Below are 26,281 nucleotides of genomic sequence, written 5' to 3' on the forward strand. Positions count from 1 at the left end.
ATGAAAAATACATTTTCATTATGTTATGTGCAGAGATTTAATTTGTTGGTAAGAATCTGCCGGAACTAAACCTAACATAAGCAACTGCAAAGTCAAAAAAATCTACCCATGAAAACACATTTAATGCTCTGGGCTTTTCACTTTGCTCTAATTTTTTTCTAAGGTTCCAAAGACATTGAAGGCAGAAAATGGGGCATTTGAACTTGGCTGCTGCAAAGGAAATGGGGTAGAGGGGGTGAACTGAGTTAAGTTCTACCTACAGCATGAAATGCGGAAAGCAAGCTTATGCTACAATATATACAATAAATCATCTGGACCAGTTTGGTCTGGAGTAATCTTTTGGAGAACATGATATAGTTGAAATTTGGGGCAATGAAATGACCCTGGTATCTCCCCCTTTTTTTAAAATAAAATGTATAATATTTATTGATTTTTGAGAAGAATAATACATTTAGGGGGTTATTTGTTAAAGTCCAAATGCTAAAAACTCAAAAAATGTGAGTTTTTTTTTCTATAAAATCCATTTTTTGAGAATTATTAAACCTTGAGTATGCCGAAAGTCTGAATTCAAAAATACTCATCTTCAACCTGTTGATGTCCTGTAGAAGTCAATGGCAGAGGTCCTGTTTGCATTTTGAAGATATTATGGTCCATGCTGGGGTTCTAACAATAATTTGTACATTTTGGGCTTTTCCACGATTTCATGAAAAATTCTTGCTTTTCGGGTTTCAAATCCGTAAAATATGGATTTTTTGTGTGACAATTCAAAAAAGTTGAGTTTTTTTCCCCGATCCAATTTTTCGTCGTTTTTAATGATTAATAAGTGTAAATCATGGATTCTAGTTTGGTCAGACTTTTTTTATTTAAAATATGAGTAACATTCGGATTTTGATAATTAACCCCTTAAATGAAGAAATGTCTGTGGGGCAAAATTATCACATTGTATCAGGATCCATGTATCGAAATATAAATCAATGTCCTGGCAAATAGTCCATAGAAGCTCGGTAGTTGTACCTGTAAACTTTCCCAACTGCCATATGATAGCTATGTCTTAATTAGTGATGGGAGAATCTGACCTGTTTCGCTTCACCGAAATTTCGCAAAACTGAAAAAATTTGCCAATATGCATTGAAGTCTATGGATGACAAGATTTTTTTTGACGTGCAACAAATTATGCGTCAAATTTTTGATACACAACTAATTTTGTCATCCATTAGAATCTACGGGCGTCATTTTCGCATCGAAACTTGGTGAAAAATTTCACTCATCATTAGTCCTGATACATTCACAAAGACATTCCAATTGCAGTGTATGGGAGAGGGAGGGCGGAGAGAGAAGAAAGGAAGAACGATGAAAGAGAAGGTAGAGGAAAAGTTTGTGTTCAGATGTGTTTTATACTTTTAAACCTCAGGTTGCATTATTAGTTCTAGATTTCAGGCACTCCAGTTGTTGGGCTCATGGAAACCACTCCAGCTCCCTTTCATTCTATCCAGAGGTTTATCAATGATAAATTCCATTGCTCACCTTTGTTATCAATGTTTGCAACCTGGAATTGCAATTGTCTCCAGTTCGCTGTTGTATGAATGTGAGCAACTAGTTTGCAGAATTGTTTTGAGTATATGGCGACTCTCTTATATCTTTGTTTCTATTATCCTTTGCAAAGGACATTTCTATGAAAGGTAGCACAAACTGTGACCAAAGGTTTTTTTTCAGATTTTCCACCAGAAAACTGAGATTTTGTATGCTTTTTTTCCTGAAAACTCCGAAATCTTCAGGGTATGGCACGAAACACAGTGCACATCAAAAAATCATTGGGATTTCTCCCAGTGACAGGTCTAAGATGCCGTATTTTCTGATTCAGACTTTTTCCATCCTCGGGTAATAATAAATTCCAAAATGATGTTTTAAAAGTCCTATTTTATACAAAAAAAATCAAATGTTTTTGTGATTTTTGCATTCAGAGTTTAATAAATAACCCCCTACATGTTAAGCCATTGATCTAGATTTCCATAAGTGACTTTTTCTTTTTAGGCCTACTTTAATCTACAATACATTTTGATATGTAAGATATATGTTAAATATAGGCATTTGTTTTTTTTTTAACCAGATGCACATTTTTACATTTATTTCATAGCAAGACTTATTTCAGGCTTTCTTCTATGAAATGGAGGCTGCAGACTGAATGTTAACAAAATGAGCCTTTCATACTCCCTGCTGTATGGATTAACAGAGGTAGATAAACAAGTATTTTACAACTGGAGGGATTTACACAAAATCTGGTGGAAGGCAGATTACGAATCTAGAAAGTTTCTTGGTTCTTATTAAAAAAAAGAACAATTGTCATGTAAGGCCCTATAAGGTTCTTTTATTTTTTGTTATCCATTGGGTTATGAATACTTACAAGCCTATAACAGTGATTGCAGTTTTCAGGACAGTAAGATGTGGAAGAACTGCCAGCAATGCAAGATCTCTCCTTAACAGATAATGCTTTTAATTGCCTTTTTGTAGTAAGCAAAATAATTGTCTTTTACAGGGTCAGGGTCATTTATGATGTAGCGCAGTGTGGAAAAGTACAATTTCCAGATTAACCCCCCTCCAGAATTTCTAGAATAATTGTAGCCAAGCACCAGTTGCATTCACTTCAACACAAATGCAACTGAACATACATGTTTTTGCATACTGGGTGCAAGTTGCGGCTAACATTTCTAGATTGGGGGTTGCGTCACTTTTGAAAAAAAAAAACAAGCTTGCTAATAGCAAGAGGAAACATTTATCCATTGAATTATATACATTTCTCAAAGCTTCTTAAATTCATTTTCTCTGAACTCGGAGGCTCATGCAGACGAAAAAGAAGATAAAGAGATCTGCTAGTGATTTTTGGAATACTTTGCACATTTCTTAATATCTTCTGATAGATCAACTTAAACTGAAATTGTAGAAAGACACACATACTGCATTCCACTACACTGCATAATGTAAAGATAAGATGCTGAGTATTCCATTGTGCTGTGGTAAGTATCGACAAGGTTTCACCGTGGAGAAGTTGCTCTAACAATATACTACATTGTGATTATAACACTTGTATTTTTACAGATAAACACCATGAATAACAATGGAAAATAAAGCTTCTGACTGTGTTTGGCATGCAAATTAGAAAGTGTTCTGTGATTAGATGAGCTTGCAATATAATGGTTATATCTTGTCCCAGTGAACATCTGTTTAGCAGCACTGCACCATCACATGACCCTCTGTACATGACCCGAGACTACAATTTTACTGTACATATTTTCTTCTACATTTGCCATTTGCACTGGACCTTCTTCAGTAATACCAATGACTATTATTAGTTCCTAATTTAAAAATAATAAATAGTCAATGGCCATATTTCTGAGACATTTTAAAAGCCTTTTATCATGTATAATAAGGTGTAGATATTCTACTGCAGGGCCTAGCTAGAGCCAGTTAAAAACAATAATTCATAAAACTTGCTTTGTGTGAAGTTGCACTAAAACATGAATAGCCTGACACCAGATTTACTTCCTTGGAAGGGACCTTATTTAAAATGACAAAACATAGCACCCCCTGATATTACATTACCCACCCCTGACACCACTCGTCCCACTCTCCACTCCGACTTTGTCACTTTAAACAGCGCCACCTCTGTTGCCCACTGATATGTTGCTAGGCCACCTCTGACATGAACTCAAGGACTTTGCTGACAAACAAAAGCAAACATTGGGGTGGTATTGTCTAACAACTATGGCATTCTTTACTGCACCGCAAAACCACTGTCAACTGCCCCAGGAATGTTTGCTCTGCTTTCACAACACATAACAGTAATGTGGTTTTCCATAGCCTGCCAGTGTTATGGATTTAACGTATTAATATTTTTAGCCTACAAATCACAGTTCCACCAGAGAAAGTTCAGTAAATAAGTTTGTTACCCCTCTGTAGTTTTTTTGGTAAAAAAAAAAAAAAAAAAACTATAAATCATACAAGTAAACTACCTGCATCTACTGTACATTAATAACACTATGTAGATTAGCTCGAATTAGAATGAAAAATACTTCGAATTTTTTTTGGCTACTTTGACCTTCGACTACGACTTCGAATCGAACGATTCAAAATAAAAATTGTTCGACTATTTGACCATTCGATAGTCAAAGTACTGTCTCTTTAAAAAAAAACTTTGATCAGCTAATTCGCCAGCTAAAACCTACTGAGCACCAATGTTAGCCTATAGGCTTTCTAAGTAATTTCCAATTGAAGGAAAATCGTTCGATCGATGGATTAAAACCGTTCGATTCGAAGGATTTAATCGTTCCATCGAATGATTTTTCCTTCGATCGAACGAAATGCGGTAAATCTTTCTACTTCGATATTCGAATTAACCCTCGATATTCGACCCATAGTAAATGTGCCCCCAAGTGTTCAAACTGTTGAATTTTTATAAGAAAAGTAAAACACTGTCTTCAGCAGCCATATCATGCCATTTGTTCAAGATGTTTAGCAGATGGAGTTAGCTATTAGTCAGTACTAGGCTTACAAATGGTAGAACTAAGAGGATCTCTTTTGTCTTTTTTTTTTCTTCATCTCTTTTGTTGTTTAAGGAACATCAGTTTAAAATTGCTGTCTCATTTGAAATCTTTCCCGTGAATCAATCTGTTCAACATTTTCAGAAGTGATTTTCAGAAGTGATATTGAGATGTTTTGGTTTTTTTGCATATATAATATTTCTACAGTGGTTAATTATTAACTCTTGCTCTTTCTTAAAAAACATTCAATTATACCATTACAGATGATTAAGATATTTGATTTGAATTTAATAAATAAATATATTGTCAGTTAAAATATTAAGACCCATTACTGTACAAGGTATGGTAATGCAACAAAATAGAATGTGGTTCATGTTTTTTTAATATTTACTAACTAAAAAGCATTAATGTAATTTTATGCTCAAAGCACAAAGTATTTCTACTGACATCTAGTGATGGGTGAATTTGCGCTGTTTCGCTTCGCCGAAAAATTCGTGAATTTCGCGAAACGGCGAAAAATTCGCGAAACGGCACCGGCGTCTCGTTTTTGACGCCGGCGCCCGTTTTTGACGAGGTTCCATAACATTCAGAAGCCACAATATACATCTGTCACTCATATATAATATTTGTATGTGATTCTGGTGTGTTACTTGTCTTCTATTCTTTCACTACCTCTGTTCTGTTAGATGTCTGCAGGTAATCATTGATTGTGGCATACAGTAAAATAGGAAAATAAATACAATACATTATTTGGCTATTCTGGCTTACCACTAGTAAAAGCTGTTACAACATTATTAACAGTGCTTAATTAAAACATAGACATTTTGGTCATTACACATACAGTATCTTGTAAAAGGTTACAAAGAGGTATCTATAGTAGTAGACAGTAGTAGGCAACCTGTAGATTTCAATTAATGCCTGAAACTATGCCTGGCTATAAGTGCAGCCAATTTTCATGGGTGTCAGCAAAGAGGGGCAAAAGTGGGCATGTGCATATCTGGAATCTAACAGCTCATAGCCCCTTATCCCAGATCACTGTTCAAATGTCCTACATTGCCCTGCTTGTTCCAGGTTCTTCTTAGCTCCCTGCTTCTGCAGAAAAATCCAGGATGGCTGTGCATTCCACCATGGAATGCATGGCCATCTTGGATTTTTTATATGAGCCAGACAGAGGGAGGCAGAAAGAAGAACTGTACTATTGGTATTCTGCTTGTGCAAGTTTAGGTGAGAGAATACATTCAATCATTCATTTTAATAGAATGTCTGTAGTTAATGGGGTGTTCATTAAGCATTTCTTTAATCAAATACTGGCTGTTCTGTGGTGCTTGTTATCCATTTCCTGTAGTAATTATACTGGTATGTCTGGGGTGTGTTTTGGTAAAAAGGGTGTAATTTATGGGTGTGTTTATAAAGTGCACAGTGCTGTAGACAGCAGATTTTCATGGTATATATTCTCTACTTAAAAAGCCCCCCTAGTTATAACATTATGTAAGTAGTGAGCAACTTTATGGGCTTTGCCAATAAACTGGTCTCATACAAGCTTGGCATCCATGCCAATTTGAAACAATTTCATAAGCAAGTCACAGTCAAAATGATTAAGATGATCAATAATGATCAAAAAATGATCAATAATCAGAGTACTTTGTGTAAGGTGAGAAAGCCCAGAAGCTTAATTGGAATGATATTGGTTAAAAAATACCATTACTGAGGGTAATACATTAGACAAAGGAAATCTTATAACTGGCCTGATCTAACAGACGTGTTCAGCTGTTATTCTTTGAAAATGTTGGAGAGGTTTGGGAGTGAAAGTACATGTAAAAAGAGGGTTCTCATTCTAAGATATGTACATTCCATTACACAGCATGCTAAACATAAAGTCGTAAATAGTGATGGGCGAATGTGTCCAGTTTCGGTTTGCTGAAACATTTGCAAAGTCCCTGCGAAATTTGCATTGAACGCATTGAAGTCAATGGGCATCAAAATTATTTTGAAGCGCGTCAATTTCAATTTCACAAATGTATTCACTGGCGGCTAAACTTGGAGATTCACCGGAAATCCACTCCTGCCAAATCTATTCGCCCATTACTAGTCGTAAAGTGGCTGTAGGAAAAACAGGGATGCAATAGCAAATAACCTCTAAGGACATCACTGTTGACCTTCTGACTGCAATAGCTGGTATCCACTATCCCCTGTGTGCCCAGCAAACACTACTGGCCTTGGTCAGAAATGAAGTTTGCATTTCTACATCAACTTATCAATATTACTGGAAAAAGTTGAAGTGATTCTCATGTGTTTCATGTGGCTGCCCAAGTTATTCATTATAATCGGGGAGTCTTTCCTAGGAGCCCCAACACTGAAAAATGATACCTCATATGCCCTGCACCAGTGAAATATATATTTTAATGCCAAAAATACAACATTAAAATATATAAACAAAAAAATACTAATAGTTACCACTGTTGAAAACAGAAGGAATGCATTACACTGTTTAAAACTGTTAAGAGCATAACTTTCAAATAAATTAATGCAATGATTAAATGACTCTGACTGCCAAACCCCCCCCCCACCCCACAGGCAAAGTACAGAAGCAACTTTAGGGGGCTAAAATCATCCTATGAGCTCTGTAAGGCAGATTTGGTGCCAGTTATGTAGGAATGATAAGCGGCACAATGCAACAACCTGGTGATTTAGTCAGTCAATCCCAGAACCCAATCTGTGCAAAATTGAGGATTAACAATGCCATTGTCTGGAATTTGTATTTATGAACGTCGTATTTTATGTAAACAACAGATTCAACAGATTCATCTGACAAGTAGCCACAATGTGCCAAAAGAGCAATCTGTAAAGCATGACAGCAAAGCCAAAGAAAAAAAAGCACAATGCAGTGTTTCACCTTTAATAAAAGTAAAAAAGGAATTTTGCTTGAAGCCAAACATGTCGAATATTTACAAGTGCAGGGAAGTAATTACTTTCTGGCTGGTATGTGTCTGACAGAAATATATAAGGTATAAACTGATAAACAGATATTTAGACAATGTCTAAACCTGGCAGACTTGTTTATACAAAATACACTGTCTAAAGATTTGCTGTTACAGAAGATGATTAGGTTACTGCAAGGAGACAGCACTACAGCTATGCTGCATTCTTATATTATTTTGGCACAGATTGAAGCTTGAGAATAAAATAAATTCCATGTTCCTGTTATCTTTTTCAACGATATCCTGTTCATGACTGTGATAAATGATGAACCCTTTAATGCTCTACTTTTAGCAACACTGTTTCCACTTCTATCAGTAAAACAACCAGCAGCTCTACTGACAACGCATTTGTACTAAAGCAGTCTGCTCTGCTCTCATAAACCATTGCTATGTTAACAGCCTGTCAGAAAGCAGAAAATAAATTGTGAACATAGATTTACTGGGGGACAGGTCGTAGGGTTTTTTTCAAAAAATGTTTCACCTGTGTGCATACCACATATCTAGGGTTAACTTAACGTGTAGTGATGGGCGAATTTGGGGCGTTTCGGTTCGCCAAAAAGTTTGTGAATTTCCAGCGAAATTTGCAAAACGGTGAAAAATTTGCAAAACGTCGATTTTGACACCGGCGTCCGTTTTTTTTACACCAGCGTCCATTTTTTTGATGCCCGCGCGAAAACTGTCATTTTTTTGACGCCGTCGAATTTTCGTGGCAGTTTCGCAAATCACGGGAATTTGCAGCGAATTTGCGCAATCCGCCCATCACTATTAAAATGGCCAATAGTCCAGATTTACAGAATGTTTTATAACAGGAACGTGAAAAAGGTATTTTTTATCATTGCTCTCTACGAGTCATTCACATATATAAAGTGTTAGATTACGGTAAAAAAATATTGTTAATATGTAACAAGAATGACAATTCCATCTAATCATATTTGTATGTATTAAGTATGGGAGCTGTAATCCAGAATACTTGGGACCTGGGGGTTTCCGGATAAATGATCTTTCCATAATTTGGATCCTCATACCTTAAGGCTACGAAAAAATCTTTATTGCAGTTTTTTTTTTTTTTTCCTTCTTTTTATGATTCTTTCCAGTTTTCAAATGGGGGTTATTTTTTTTGTAACTTAAATTTTATTTGGTTTTAGCATTTAAGTTTCCAAGCATGATAAAATCACACGATACAGATATAACAGGAAGAAAGGTCATGGTTATCGTTGTCACAGAGTTCTCAGTTGGTAAAGAAAGGAAGTAGGAGCTTACATGGATGCCAGAATAAACGTACAGTGGTACAGAAATGGTTGGAAAACATTGAGTAAGAATAAGGTACTATGCAGGAGTCAATGTATCTACAAACATTATTCCCCCTATTCCTGTACACGTGTCTGAGACACATAATAATCCCATTTTGACCAAACTGTATCATGCTTAGGTAAGGATCCGTGATGCTTGGCTGTCATTACTTCCATTAATTTCATATCACTAATACGTGAAATTGTTTCGGCTATTGTTGGGGCACGAGGCGATTTCCAATTGGAAGTAATAGACAGTCTGGCTGCTGTGTATATGAAATTCAGGAGTTTCTGTCCTGGGGGGGAGATGTCCACATGGGGTAGGCTTAGTATTGCATTAGAAGCATGTATTGGAATTTCATAAAAAAGAGTTTTGTCACCAGAACCCCAACAGCTTTCCAAAATTCGGACAGTTTTGGACAGAACCACATAATATGGAAAGAGAGAGCCCTCTTGTCCACAGTCCCTCCAGCACATAGCTGAGGTGGTTGGGTACATTTTACTTAATTTCACCGGGGTATAGTACCAATGAAAGATAGCCTTGTAAACACTTTCTTTCTGCCTTACACAAGTAACACTTCTCCTGGCATTTTCCCATATTTCTTGCCATTGTTCTATGGTGAAAGTGGTTGAGAGCTCTCTCTCTCAAATGGGGGTTATTGACACTGACATGTAAAAACAAATGCTCTGTGAGGCTAAAATATAATTGTTATGGCTATTTTTTAATACTACTTTTTATTACCCATTTTTATATTTAGCCCTCTCCTATTCATATTCCAGTCTATTATTAAAATCAAACCAGATAGATGCTGAAATTGCAAACTGGAGGGCTGCTAAAAAAACTCAACCCATAGACATGGCAATTCCTAAACTGCAAAATACAACATGCAAAGTGCAGCCTTTTTTGATGGGAAAAATTTGGACAATTCGAATCATGTGACTTTTTCGAATTGAAGCCCGAAAAACTCAAACTTATTAGATCATTGAATAATAATCTTTTTTTTTTTGAATTATTAAATGAAGACCAGCCTGAAACTCTCAACAATTATGTTCTAATTATTAGAGAGAATCTGCCATTAACTTTTGGTGGGGTATTTTCAGATTTACATTTTTAGTAGCTTTGGAGTATAATAAATCTGGAAAAGAGTTTTTTTCTCTAATACAGTATTTAGAATTTTCCCCAAACCAGAAAAATATGAGGCTTAATAAATGGGCCTTTTAATCTCTCTTGTATGGGAAAAAAATGTCAGCACTGCTATGACATTTTCTAAAAATACATTAATTTCACAAACCAAATTCTGCAGAAATGCATAGCATTATCATTTTCGAGCATTATCAAATTGCTTGTGAACTTCTACACCTGATTTAACATACTGGGTTAATTTATTTTATCACAGTGCCTGTACTATATGACTGCTACCTTACAGCAGTTTAAGGAATAATACACATTAATCACATGCTTAATTATTAATACTTTTATCCATTTTCTCACTATAAAAACAGAGTAAAGGAGGAGTAAATTAAACAGCTTATTTATCAAGCTGTATATTAATGTTTGCATTATACCATATATTACCATATGTTGCCTTTGTGGAAATCTACCACCAGGATACATACAGAGCCTTAACTGATTTGTTTATCAATGTGTGCATTTTATTGAATATATTCACTGTTATTTATTGTTATTTATATAGATTTGAAAATATATATAAAGTCACTTTTAGAAGGTGATACCTGGAATCCATACAGCATTATGTGGTGATGTGTGGTATATTTATTCTTAAAGAGCTTTATAAATATGCCCTAACATTTAAACAAAATATGATGCTGTGCCTTTATCAGAGTTTGCTAAAACATTAAGGTGTAAATAACAAACATTTCAAAAATTTATTGACCTTTTTTGTTCTGTAGAGGTAATCGGCCATACTGATTTGTTAACCTTTTTTGTGTATTAGTTTGAAGCTTACTTGGCTTTGACAAAAAACAAGCTGAAATTATATTTAACTTTCTCTTTGTATATTGCTTAGGTACTAGATGACAAACAATTCTCCAGGAATGTACAATGTTTTATAACACATCTATTTTTCCCTAAAGAAAGGGAAACTTACTGAATTAGTAATGTACTACGGTAGAAAGAGAGTATAATTTTCCAATAGAATTCATAAAACGTATGATTCTATGCTAATGCATTAGACAGGGTAATCAATTTTCAGGTTAGTTTTCTAAATATAAAGTAAACTGCCATTCTAGAGCATAATGTATCATGACTGCTACAGCAGTATATAGTAATCATTATCTAACATCTGGATAGATTTACATTAACATTTCTCCCAACAATTTTCCAGATACAGTATATAATCATATAGACACAAACAAACACATTTCTATAAGTCAATCTACTTACAATGAAATCATAAGTAATGAAGTCATTACCTCTTGCAGGATCCTCTTCATTTTAAGCAGCAAAGTTTTAACAGATGTACAGTCCTGCATCATCAATCTGAAAGGCACTGCATCCAAGCCAGTAATCTCTTCCTGTGGAAAGGGCCATTCTACTGATGGACTGGTGGGTACTTGGCAGACACGAGGGCACTTGGCATCTTCTTCACTGTCCTTTGATAAATGTAAAACAAGGTTTCTAAAGAGTAAAGGAAAAAAGAAAAGGAGTGTATAGTAATGAATCAATTTATAATTCAGAATACAAAAATGAATTTTCAATCTATAATAAATGATGGCTTTCTTAATTAGCTGGATGAAATGTTAGCTTAAAATTTTGCAGGTACTTATATATACTGTATATATTAGTTTAATCACAAAAAAAAAGCAGAGGCAATACTGTACTCTAGAATCCAAAACACCATCTAATTAAATATCTTAAACTTGAATAAATCAAAACCTTAGTCACAGTTCAAACAGAGCACAGTTACTAATTTTAGACAGGAACCACAATTCTGTGAATGTACAATATATACTTTATAAATTTCTTGCGAAGCACCAGGTTTCTCAGATTAACAATGCAAGTCCATGCTTCAGAAAGGCTTGATATATTGCGGTATCGATCTTCATTGTTTTTTTTTTTTTTGTCAGAGCCATGGGGTAAAGTTCATTATATCCATACATGCTATTCTACACAAACTGAGTTCATTTGCAGATGAGAGGGCAGATTTATCAGAAAATTAAATTTCACATTTTTATGTTTTTATGTTTTTTCTAATTTGAAAAAAAAAGATGAAACTGAATTTTAATGCTTAAAAACATTAAAAAAAACTCAAACACAGCACAAACACATTAGACCCTTCATTTTTAAGTTCAAAACTCTTGAATTTTGCTAATTTAACTACGATTTTGCCATTTTTTTCATTCAAGTTTTGTGCTTAATAAATATTTTTTAAAAATTAAGTTTTGGGAATTCAAACTTCCAAAAAAGTTGTCCCCCATAAAAAGCGGAATTTGAATGCTGATAAATCTGCCCCAGGTGTGGGCAGACAATATACTTCAAATCTATCTTATTCTAACCAGTTTATAATTTAAATTATTTATTAATATGTGTAAATGAAATATATTTACCAAAAACGCTACTAAAGAAAAAAAATTCACAATGCATGCCAAATTCAAGTTAACATTAAAGTATGCATTTCATTTTCCCATAAGGCAACTGGTTTTTGTTTACCTAGCTCTCCATATTGTTATATTAAATTTTATCTGCAGGAAATTCACTGTGTGGGCAGCACAAAACGATATATGATTGCCACTGAAGGGCACGAGTATTGGACATTAAAATGATTACAACAGGATCCTCTGAGCTGTTCCACCCAGCTCCATGTTGTAGCTCCCACCCCTCCCAGCTATAGTCAGGTGATCCCACTGGTGTCTAATAAAAGGGCAGCCAAGTTTGGGAGTTTTACTTTGAAAGCAGCTAGTAAGTTGCAGGTAAAACTTAGTCCCTTTGTAAAATGTATAATTAAGCAATTGAATTCTTAATGAATCAGATGAAAATTAAGCGTAGGACTGGCCAGATATGGGATGACTTTGACGTAGTTGGCCAGCTTAAATATATTGCAATATATGGACAAACAATCCCTGTGTTGTTTAAAGGGTAAGGCATTTTTTAGTAGCAGTATGCACAAAATGTCTCTGTCTTAAATATATTGATAATGGGTTGAGTGCAGAGGACCTCTTGTAGTTGACTGTTCCACCCAAGGACACACGTGACATGCTGGTCAATGGATAACAAGCTAGTTCATGGTTTACATTGGTCCATTCATTTTCTAAATAAAATCAACATTTTCCAAATGGTGTGATTTGTGCATTTTTTTTAAAGTTAATATTTATTAACAATATTAATATTAATATTTATTGGATATGACTTGACAAGGTAAATTTAGAAAAATAGGCAACATGCAGGAGTTCATAGAGAGCACACAAACTCAAAACATAGACATATTATTGCACTTTCTAATGTCACCTATTTCGTCCATAATCCCATTTTAAAATGGCAAACTGAGTATTTTTTCTTCATTATAAGATTGCAAAGGAAGCCCATGTGAATGACAGAAAGCTTTCAAGTTGCTGAATTTAATGTTTATGCCAGACATTTGTGATTTCTTTTATGAAGTCAACGATTATACTTGAATAAATAAATACAGATCCTCATGTCTTTTGACATTTAATCATTTAGGGCACCACCCTAAGGGGCAGATTTGTCAAGGGAATAATTTTAAATTAGAAAAAACTTTGAAAATTCAAAATTCGAATTCAAAAAAACCAACCGAAATTAAATCAAAGGGTTTTTTTTGGCCGAATAGGTCAGTTTTTGATTGAATAGGTCAATTTACGATCAAATTTGAATCGTACGAATCGAAGTAATAGCGCATTCAAATTGTACGTTTTTTCTCCAAAAAAAACTTTTTTCACCGATTGACTCCAAATAGTAATTTGGCAAGTTTTACATGGTGAATGGCCGAAGTTGAATTTTTAAAGAGACAGTAAATGATAAATTTTGAAATTCGAATTTTCAATTATTTTTCGAATTTTAATCGAATTTGGACTAGTCGACACAAAAATTAGCTCGAAATTAGAATTTTTTTTCAAATTCAAATTTTCACTTCGACCTTTGATAAATCTGCCCCTAAATGTAAACTTTAGCAATAAAGGAGTTAAGGACAAATTAATAATCTTTTTTTAAAAAACAAAACAAATATGGCAGTGTCAAGTATTAAAAATATCCGTGAAAATGTATAATCTTTGTGCAGGGCAGATCATGGGCAATACAACCATTTATGAAGAAATATGTGCTGTGGGAACTTTATAAATGACACCCACTGTTTTAAAATATGGTATTTTTGCAAATGTAATACAGAATGCAATTAAAAAAAAAAGTCAGGTCATGCATTCAGGAAATCAAAAAAGGATTTTAATGTTTTTAACACATTTGGCAGCAACAGTTATCATCATTTATGTATAATAAAACCAACTTATAGTAAAGTAGAAATTATTTCTTTAATAGCAGGCGAACATAAATACTCTAAATTAAATGGCTCAGCTTTCTCTTCTTTTATTTATAATATTTAAAGTTCTTAAAAATATAATATATACAGTATTATACATATAAAGAAATGTGTGAAGTGCTGGCTTCTCTATGCTCGTGCTTCTGTAATGTTATATTATCATTCCTACATACTTAGAATTTAATATTTTTGTTAACTAGGCCTTTAATACCAGAATACAATAGATTCAAAGACATAATTTACTATATCTTCATTAAATCTGATTATATATTCATTTCTTTGAGCTAAAAATGTATTGCGGCATTTAGAAGGAGGTTTGATGAGCTAATGTGAAATATCGAATTTGCCTAAGGGTTCCTGTAAGTAAAAAGAAATAAGATATGTTGTATGAGTATTAACATTTTCAAATGCACTATTGGGGCTTTCCTGTATCTTAGTGATTTAAGCTTTTTGTAATTATTAACCTCCCCACCCTCTCATTTACATCTCTGTCATTTTATTTAAATATAAATACAAAAAGTTTAATATATCTGATAAAATCTGAAACGTTAATGAGAAGTCAATGATTTTCAATAAGGCATACTAATAATGTGTTTGTGCATTTTGAGAACATTGGTATACATACATATGTACATTAAGAAAAAGCAGACGTTAACAATAACTTGCATAAGTCACTACTGGATTCATAAGCTGGCTGAGAAATTTGTTGGTCTTCAATGTTAATAAATATGCCCCTATGTGTCCAATATTTTTTTTGTGTGAACTTTTTGAGAAATTTGTGCAGAGTGCAAGTGGTGGAGTTTAATATAAAAAGGCCCGCATGCAAAAATAGGTGACCAGAAAATGCTGATTGGTCATTATGAGCCAGATTCAATTCAGTGAGAAAAAGGTTTATAATGTGAAAAGTCATGGACGAGATTCAGTTTGAGATGCAATTTAATTCAGAAAAACTAATCTTATGGTTTATCATGTGAAAATTCTATTGAGTCTATGGGACAATAAAAACTGGAACTACGTAAATTAGGAGAAATGTTTTTTTCTCCTTGAATTGAATCTACTCCATGAGTTTTCACCTGATAAATATTGGCAAAATTTGTCCCCAAGTTTTGCCACTAAAATGATGCCTATATACTCTAATGGTCCAAAATTTGTTGAAAATTTGTCACCCATAGACTTCAATGCATTTCATCAAATTTTCGTTGAAAAGGGTCAGTGGAATTGAATCTAGCCGTATACGTGATAAGAAGTGTAGCAAACTATGCACCTTATTTTACATAACACTTTAAGGGGTTATTTTCTCAAAATCTGAAATCTTTTTAAATAAAAAAAATCAGATAAATAAAAAAATCAGCGTCAAACCCCGAAAACTCTAATATTTTGTGAGGGTTAAAACATCTTCAAATGGTTAAGGGGACACCTGTCATTGACTTGTACATGAATTCAGCAAGTTTTAGATGGATTGTTTTTAGATTCGGACTTGGAACATATTCAGGACATAATACATTGCAAAAAATCATGTTTTTTTTTACTGCAACTTTTTTGGGTTTTCGGCATCAAAACGGAAGCCACAAAAAAATTAGATATTATATAGAATTAGATATTCAGTTTTTGTTTTCTAACAATAAATCTGCAATACTGCATCCAGTCAAATGGAAATTTTAATACACTGGGTTAAGTAGTCTTAATAGCTGAATCTCACAAGTGAAGTGAAGTGAAGACAAGTTATTTGGCAATCCTTTCACATGTAGGCCAGATATGTAAAGACAACCATAGCCTACAACAATGCAGTGCTGCAGCTTGCTTCAGTTGTTAAAAAATGACTTCCACCCTATATCCAAGGTGTATGAAACGTGACTGATTTTTGTTTTACAATTTTCAAAGGCACATTCAATAGTAAACATCCATAGTAAACATTCCCTTGCTATTTTTAAGATATTAAGCTACTTCAGTCTTGTATTGTATGATCTAGATCCATTAACAATACTGTTTGTGATAGCATCAATATTTCATGCCCTGAGAACAGTCAATAATTTTTTTGTAAAAAAAAAAGAAAGGCCCCCAAAATTTCTTACTTTCTTGTCTCTGTCTCAGCAATATTCCATCAATGGCCATAGACTGAGGTCATACTTCAGACAAACTCTTCTGCACAAAGCCACCACACCCAATCAGACATTTGGTTTTATTTATCTAATTAATTGTACTGTAATATTGTGGATAATTACACCACACATTGTCCTTAACCAATGCACATGGGTTTTCTGGATAAGGGATCTTTCTAAAATTTGGATTTCCTTACCTTAATTCTGATAAAAAATCCTTAAATATATCCAGTAGGATAATTTTGCCCTAATATGGATTCATGCAATTTAGTTACCATCAGGTATAAGGTACTGTTTTATTATTACAGACAAAAATGAAAAATTACAATAATTTCTAATTCTAAAGTCTATGAGAGATGGTCTTCCCGTACCTTTCTGGATAAGGGATTCTATAAGTGTATTTACAAATATTCATTTCAATACATAGATTGGGCAGCCATAGTTTAGAAATCTGGTCATCATGCATGATTTATCTGTTCCAGAAAAAAACAATTTTGTGCATCTGTTTTTAATACATAGGAGCAGCTATAGTTATATAAATTAAGAAACCGCATAAAAGATTTTAATAAAACATTTTACATCAACTTAAGGAAAGATGTATCAAAGGTCAAATAGGCTCTCCTGAAGACAATTCGTTAGGTTTCATAGCAAAGTGTTAATTTTCACATTACTAATATTTGATATTTGATATTTTTTGACATTTTTCATAACAGTTTTGCGATAGTCAAATGTTTGACAAATTAGTATTTGTATAAAAGTTCTTGCTAGCTTCCCACATTGGTTTTAATGAGTCTAGTGAAATGCCTGGAAGATTCATGAAATCCTTGTTTGTGACTTTTCATCAACTGAATACTTTTAGAAATGTCTTTATAATAGAAGTAATGGAAACTCATTTGTTCTCAAATTGTTGTGTTAGGCGCAAACTTTTACATTGAATTAAACTCATTCATTTACATAAATCTTCTGTTTAAATTTATGGGCCCATTTATTAGCAATCAAAATGCCATTTTTTATATGAATCATGAAATATTTGTAGTTTTTCTATATTTCTACAACGCTCTAAAAATCTGAAATTTATGAAGTGAAAAAAAACTAAAACCTTTGTTAAGATGTGTATTAATGTGTGTGCTCTCATGCAGATCACTTAGTAATCTGATACTGACATAGTGTCATGTAGCATGGTCTTTGTTTGCTAATGCAGAAGTGTTAATAAAGTTATGTCCTCTTGAAAAAAAGAGAAGCATGGTGTCTGTGTGCAGTTTCTCCTCTGTCTAAAAGAAAGCTGCAGGCTCATGTGAGATTGAGCTACTGGTTATCCCATCTCTTAAGTAGATTTGCAACAGGTTGTGGGCCCAGGAGAGAGGGAGAAACAGATGGAGCAGGCTGATATTTGATGGAGAAGAAAAGAACTATGAACTATGGGAGACAAAGTTTCTAAGCCACATGCGCCTGATGAATATTAAAGAAACCATCCTGCATGAACCGACAGAGGACAGAGACTTGGATGAAGACAGAAGTAAGAAAGAGGAGGCTTATGCTGAGTTAAACAAATTATTGCATGATAAAAGTCTGTCTCTGATTATGAGAAAAGCAGCTGATGATGGAAGGAAAGTGTTTCAAATCCTGAGAAACCTCTATGCTGATAAAGGCAAACCGAAAAACCAAACTAGCTTGCCTGATAAAGGCAAACTTCCACCAGGCCAATAGTTCAAAGTGAAGAAAGTTTATTGTGTCTTCACTTTGAACTATTGGCCTGGTGGAAGTTTGCCTTCTTTGAGTGCCTGCTCCCAATTGGTTTTTCGGTTTGTCCGCTCCCTGTGCTGAGGGCTTAGGGTGGTGCACCTGGGCCACTTCCCTTTTGTGGTGAGTAATCATTTACTTTTGGAGACCCTAATATCACAGATGTATCATTGATATTATCCAGCTGGTAAAGGCAAGCCATGAATCATTAGCTCACACACAGAGTCATAGATTCATCCCAATCACAGATATGATGAAATAGATTCACTAAAAGAGAATGATATGTTTATACTGACTACTCTAACAGAAGGTAAAAATACAGTAGGGGGTAGATGGTCCTATGCAATAACAAGCAATACAAATGGATCTGAAACATAAAAGGCTAAACGTGATGAGATACTTGAAAAGTACTATTGATTTTGAGTTAAGCTACAGCTATAGCTATACTGACATTCCAAGATAACATTAAGCACCTTTGACATGATTGGGACCCAAGACAGATTTTCTGCTTTTTTCTCAATGTGTTTTCTGGCTTTAAACAAGAGTTTAGATGCCAGAACAATATAATGCATAGATTTATCATTTTAATTTTAGGGCACTTGCCAAAATCTTAATGCATGTTAACTTCTGACAAAATTTTTATAAATGATATATATTATGTTATTATTGTTATCCACTTACATTTTTTATTACTTCAGGAAATTATATTGCCCTTATTAGATTGCACAGTACTCTGGATGTTCTTGTCTGCAATATCTTCAATATTTGGCCAGTCAGATCATAATAAATGGCAGCTGTCTGAGAGAGCTCATTGAGAAGCATTGATGAAGCCCAATTTTGTCTCCAAGCACTTTTGGAGAAAGCAGTCTAAATATTAGAAAATTGAGAAAAGCTGTGATATTGGATGATGCATTACGGCATAGAACATCAAAGTACTAATATTCTTTCAAACAAGCAAGACTAGAAGGTTGGATTATTGTTCTCTATTCCAATATATAGGCTTTTATTCTGTTTTGTTTGCATTCCTGGGAGTTCCATTTAAAAGGGCAGTAACACAAGGGAATTAAAAATGCTCTAAAGATATTTCAAATGCTGTTCATTTTGAAAATGTGAAGCAATTTCTAGAAAGCATGGTATTATTAGAAAATACCTATAATTTTTCTGTTAGGGCTTTTGAGGCCAGCTTTGTTTAGACAACAGATTAAGGATTGCAGACCACACATACAGGAAAGAAAGAAATAGTATGTACAGTATGACCAAATAAATACATTTTCTATTTTTCCTATTGGACTTCTAACAACACATTTGAAACCATGTGAGTAAAAATGAATCTGTAAGCTGTATACTTTAGACACATGGAGGCCTATTTATCAACAGTCTAATTTTAGTGGTTTTTGAAATCATGACTAAACTCACTTTCTATAAAACCATGAATGTTGTGAAATTTATTAAAAAATCAGAATTTAAAAAGCATGTAAAAAAAACGCTGAATGATGCACTAAGAAATACAAATACCTCTAAAACCTCTAACAGTTTACTACAAAAAAAATGTTAAAAAAAACTCTAGGGGGCAGATTTATCAAAGGTCAAATTTTGAATTGATGTGATTTTTTTTTTACTCTAATAAATTTGAATGTACTCACAACTCAAATGGGAGGTTATTTATGAAAAAATTGAACGTCTAAAATTTGAACAAATGGGAAGGACCTGAATTTTTTTTTATTCAAATCGAATTCGACCAAAACCCGAATCAAATTTTCCTCCAAAAAAAAATGTCAGGAAGGCTATTAATATCTTCAAATGAGTCAACGCCCATTGACTTGTAAATGAATTAGACAGATTTAAGGTTGTGAATATTCAAATTAGAATTGTTTCCATGGCTGAGTTGTGATAAATCTCACACTCAAATTTACATTAGAGTTGGTGCTTTTAAATTCAAATTTGTGAGCTTGTTAAATGGCCGATGGCAGTCTGAAATGTTGCTGAGTGTCTGAGTCAGAGCCCATATTCAAATAAAGGCATCTAAATGAAAGCATTTTTCGCTGATGGTGCTATCTGTGAATATACTATTTGGATTTAAAGTTTGACACAAAGTTTTTTTTAAAATTTGAATTCAAATTTACCATTCAAACCATAATAGATCTGCCCCATTTAAAATTCTGAATTGATTAAAAAAAGGACCAATAATATTAGTGCTGCTCCCATTGATGTCTATAGGATTAGAGGTTTTTGTGGTTGTTACATGTGGAGACAATTATTAAAGGTCAGGTTTTATTGGTTTTTCAGGTTTTTGAAACCACTACTAAACTCACAAACCATGACTGTCATTCGATTTATTAAAAGTTCCAATTATAAAAAGTAGGAATGAATAAAAGAGCTAAACGAATACCTCTAAAAAAACCATCTAAAAACTCTTTTTTGGATAAATCGTAGCTAGTGATCGTAGCCCATCACTATTCGTAGCAAAAAAATATGAAAACCTCTAAGATTCTCATTGGTTTAAAAAGTATCCAATAGGATCAGTGCTTCTCCCATTGTCTTCTATAGCACCTCGACAACTTTTACCTGGTGAAGTTTGGCATGAAAGGCTTTCACACTTTTATCACTTGTTAAATCTCAGGGTTTTTTAAAAAAAATAGGAAAGCCACAATTTTTTAGAGGTTCATGGAAAAAATAGAAATTCAATTGTAAATAGTACATCCGCCCCTTAATGGTTTGACAACGATTCATGTTTTAGAGGTTAGTGATATAAAGGCTTGTTATAGACAGTATTAACTTCTCAGTTGGTAATTTGTTTACAATCTATGTCATTGGCACCATGACATTGATATGTGGGTGCTATGGATTCTATTTTGTTTGACACTAAGGGGCAATTTAAAAATAATTTATTAGAGTAATTAATATAAACTACAAAAAAACATTATGGGGCACATTTACCTAGGGTCAAATATCGAGGGTTAATTAACCCTCAATATTTGACCGTCAAAGTAAAATCCTTCGACTGTAAACTTTTTAAAAGTCAGACAACTGCAGTATGTCCTGTCCTTTTGTCCCTGAGCATTTTTTCCCCATTGTTTTTACTCTAGTCTCTTACCCCCCTCAGCTGAGGCTGTCTTTTTTTTAAAAATTCTCTCTCCTTCTGTAAAAATCCCTTTTTTAAAAAAAAAAAACAACCCTCTTTTTTTTACAATGTCAGTGCTTGTATTTCAGATCTCATCCCAATGCTTCTCTTGTCCTCTGTTTCCCTTTTGTATGCATCCGTGATCTTTTGTTCACTGTAGGTCGCAGAGACAATGTGAGGTTCAATATAAGCATTGGCATGTGACTGCTTTCCTTGCAGTCATACATAAAAACTGTAAATGATTGTGTTTTTGGAAGATGCACATTAGCTGGAAATACTGTAATACTAAAGCATAAGGAATACGACATTGCTGACTTATCAATAAGCTTTTCACACTGTATATTTAAAAATCCTTTGGTGCATTTGCTGGGATATTTCCTTGCAATCATGAATGCTGAAAGATGTAGTGGTTGGTAGTATATCTTTTTCCAACAACATATTTTAAATAGTGATAAGCGAATCTATCCCGTTTTACTTTGCCAAAAATTTGCAAAATGGCGAAAAAATTTGTGAAACAGAGTGAAGTCTATAGGCATCAAAAAAAAATTCCAAGCAAAATTTTTGACATGCAAGATACTTTTTTTTCACTTCAAATGAATTAAAGTCAAAGGGTGTTTTTTATTTTACAACTTTTTATTACATTCCTCCACAATATTCATAGTACAATGAGCACAATAGGGGTTTCCTTTCCACCTTCACTATGTGCTACATGTATGCAAACAAAACTACAAATATCCAATTATTGCCATTATAAATGGAGTTAGTGATGAACAAAACTGTTCTATTCTGTTTTGCTGAAAAATTTGTGAAATGGCACATCTTTAGCTACAAATCAGGCAATACAATTAGCTCATCCCTAGTGTTAAGCAAAACTGGCCCATTTCATTTCAATGAAGTACTGTATTTCTGTAAACCACAAAATGTGAAATTTTGCTAAAATGCATTGAGATTCTACATTGCAGTTAAGACGTTTCCCTCTGCAATAACATACACATTGCTCAGTAGTGATGGGCGAATTTGCGCCGTTTCGCCGAAAAATTTGCGAATTTCGCACGAAATTCGCGAAACGGCGAAAAATTCGCGAAATGTGCCGGCGTCTCGTTTTTTCGAAAAGCAAGGGGAGCGAAAGAGAGCAGGCAGGACTGGGGGTACTCGAGGGCTTGGACTAGGAGTATGTAGGCAAGTGGCACGTGCCTCTTCTGCCTACCCTTAGTTCTGGCAAGTTTCCATATCTGATTGTATTGAGGTATATTGTTGTGCAGCAAGTGATTTTGTCTAATTTCCTAATCTCTTCAACCAGGTTCGTCCATTCAATCTCTAAGGGTGGTTTTGGTGATTTCCATCTTTTTGGTACCATAGTAATTGTTGCTTGGAGGAGGTGAAGAGTTAGTCTGTCTGATAGCATGGAGTTATTTTTACTGTCCATATGGAATAATAATGAAGTTATATCAGTGGTGTGGTGGACTTTGTTTGCTGTTGTTTTATTTATCAGGTTAGACTTTGATCCAGTAAGGAACAATTACAACAACCATATGTACTTGAAAGATCCCACATCAGAATTGCACCTCCAGCATTTTTCCAAAGTGGATGGGAAGATTATGGGGCCCATTTACTTAGCTCGAGTGAAGGAATAGAATAAAAAAAACTTCGAATTTCTAATGTTTTTTTGGCTACTTCGACCATCGAATTTGCTACTTCGACCTTCGACTACGACTTTGAATCGAATGATTCGAACTAAAAATCGTTCGAATATTCGACCATTCGATAATCGAAGTACTGTCTCTTTAAAAAAAAACTTCGACCCCCTACTTCACCACCTAAAACCTACCGAGATGCAATGGCAATTTTTTTGGTCGAAGAAAAATCGTTCAATCGATGGATTAAAATCCTTCGAATCAAACGATTGGAAGGATTTTTCGTTCGATTCGAACTATTTGCAGTAAATCCTTCGACTTCGATATTTGAAGTCGAAGGATTTACATTCGGCAGTCGAATATCGAGGGTTAATTAACCCTCGATATTCGACCCTATGTAAATCTGCCCCTATATGTAGTACCACCTGAAAGTGATTTTATATAGCATCTCTGTTACTCTAGAGGCCCTGGAAGATTTATTTTTGTTCTCCATTATTTGGAGGGGGGGGCAGATTTATCTCTAGATCTCTTTCCCAGGCATCAAAGTAATTAGGTTGGGTCAAGGTTTTATTTGATAATAAAATATATAAGTTAGAGAAATAGGCCTGCTCGGTGGTTTATGTGAATAAACATACATAAACACATACACTATAAAGAAATGAAAAAGTTCAGGGGATAACAGGCTGAAAAAGTATAATCATATTAGATTTTTACTTTGAAACATAAGCAATATAAAGTATATTTGCTTACAGGAACAATTCTTTAAACATGGAGGATCCAATTTACTAGTTTACACATTAGAACCAAAGGAGCTCATTGTTTTTGCTGGAACTGATAAATTATATTATTCTTCATTTAAGCATGATAAGTCAGAATAATGAAGTAAATCTAGTAATGGTAAAACCATCAAACCGTTTACAGTGGGATTTATTAAGCAATTTCTTCATGGACAATAGCCCTTTTCTTAAAAAATGTCAGAAAATGTGCTTACAAGGATGTGATTAACCTATACTAACCCTGCTTGGCTGAACAAAGTGATAGAATATGATACACATGCATTCAGTATACTATTCAGTGCCCAAAGAAAGCATCTACCTTTAAGGGTACCCAGTGTCTGATGGAGAATGGAATTCTCAATTATGTATCTGATAAATATTACATTTATCATGAGAGCAAACATTTTCCTTGCAATTTAACTTCCTTTCAAAGTGACTTACACTGAAATATTCTTTTTTCATCCTGTCATTTTCATGTGATGCTTTCATGCAATGCTCAAGGAGGGTCACAGTAAGGGAGTTTTTTTTTTTCAACCAGTGGGGATGACAGCTTTATTTTTATATAAGCTTTTAATTATAAAGGTTTTTCTCTATCTATTGCTCTACCTAGCTAGCTTTCATCTATTGTTAATCATCGCATTCTGCCTTGTGAGTGTATTGGAGCTACCTGGACATGCATCATAAGGGAGGGTGGCATTGACCAGACTAGGAGGCACTAAAATGTAAAGATAGGGACATACAGTAGAACCCCCATTTTACAGTTTTCATGGGGACCAAGAAAAAACATGAAATCAGGGGAATTTGTTAAAGCAACTTTTTCTTCAAGTAAGGATATAAGCACAGAAGTCAGTTTTACTTTGAAAACAAACAATATTTACTGCATTAATAACAAGGGTTAAGCATTGCAGCATTATTTTTATGCTATGGGGGGCATATGCCACAGCATTTGCAACCGAAACCAAAAAGTGATTGGGGTAGGACTACTGTAATTGGAATTGACAATTTACAGGTAGAGCCATGGCAAATTATACATCTGGTTAGTATGTTAATCATTTTTATTTCACTAATATTGTGATAACATTCACAGAGAACAAACAGCAATTTTTGGAAACATCAGTACAACATTTTAATGTAAAATCCGGGAAAACATAACTTAAAATCAGGGAAACACAACCATTGCAAATTGTAACACAACATTATAAATTGGTGGGACCACAAAAAATAAATAATAAATATAATAAATAAAAACATAAAAAATGTAAAATGCAGGAAAACTCATACATCGGGGTACTTAAAATTAAGGTTTCACTATACCTTGACCAAAGTTGAGCAATGAAGGGGCAGCATCCCGCCCTGCTTATTTTATGTGGGGGTTGAGTTAATTATAGTCGGAGTGTTTCCCAATCTAGGTTTTACTCCACCTATTGCACCAATATAGGGATACTTGTCACAGCAGTGGGTGGTGCTCCAGGTTTTACTCTACCTATTGCATCAATATAGGTGTTCCCATGCTTAGTAGAGTTTAGTTACAACCTCCTTGGGTATTGGTCCTAGGTGGTAGGGGGTCTGGAGCGAGGCTTGTCTAGCCAGGCAGGCAGCATGGTGAGCAGCCCATTCACTTCTGCGGAGTTCTCACAAGCATTTCGGTAGCATTAGTTATCTAAAGTACAAGATATTGTGTTATTGAACAATGTGTTAATAAAGCTGTGGTCTTATAAATCCATCCTGAACTGTCAGTGTGCTTCTTTAAAGGCAAACTTTAAAGAAGCTGATTTTCCAGTATATTTATAAACTACATGGAAAATGCATTTCTATTAAAAGAAAACAATCTTTGGTTTATCATTGATATATCACACAATACAATGTGTGTTTTGCAAATAGATACAGCCTTATTCTGCCCTAAAAACAGTACAGACTTTCACAGCTCTGGTTTTCCAGATTAGGATCACTGCTCAAGCTTTGCAAGCAGGCCCGGATTTGTGGCGAAGCCACATAGGCCCGGGCCTAGGGCGGCATGCCGCCCAGCCGCATTGTGGGGACGTGTGCATTCAATTACACTAGGGCCGTCTGTGCTTTTTCACAGGTGCGCCTGGAATGAGAAGTGTAGGCGGGCACTAGGACCGTGCAGCCGCCTCATCGGACCGTGCGGCCTAGGGGTGGCAGCTGAAGAAATCCGGCACTGTTTGCAAGGACTATGCTTGAAGCATTCCCAAAAGCAATGAGAACACAGAAGAGCAATGAGAGACTATTGCTTTTTGGTTAGACACCTTGTCGTATTTTTTAAATTCAGTTTTCTACAGGATCTGCCACAACCTATACAACTCAAGTGTCCATTCTCCCTCTTCCTCACTTAAGGCGTACCTCCCACTGGTGTTAATTCCTTTACACGCTGGTCTCCAATCCAGCCATTTAACAGTCATATATTCAGGGAAAAAAGTTCAGGAATAATTCGAGCAGCGGTTCCTTAAAATCACTTCTTTCCCTGAAAGTTGTGCCACAACACAACTTTCTGGAATATAGCCTTGACATAAACTACATTACAATTTTGGCAGATCACTTCAAAGACAGTTACTGAAAGGCATTTCTAGTAGTCCTAGTAGCT

General features: G+C 34.5%; 1 protein-coding gene across 1 annotated transcript in view; it reads right to left on the minus strand.

The window, feature by feature from the left end:
* LOC108706752 (serine-rich coiled-coil domain-containing protein 1-like) overlaps positions 1-26,281 on the minus strand; it is a 558,012-nt gene that overhangs the window by 156,352 nt on the left and 375,379 nt on the right. Inside the window, 1 exon segment of the mRNA XM_041579683.1 lies at positions 11,236-11,440. Within this exon segment, the coding sequence (XP_041435617.1) occupies positions 11,236-11,440 (205 nt within the window).

This window comes from Xenopus laevis, chromosome 1S (assembly GCF_017654675.1).
Source record: "Xenopus laevis strain J_2021 chromosome 1S, Xenopus_laevis_v10.1, whole genome shotgun sequence".
NCBI classification, from domain to species: domain Eukaryota; kingdom Metazoa; phylum Chordata; class Amphibia; order Anura; family Pipidae; genus Xenopus; species Xenopus laevis.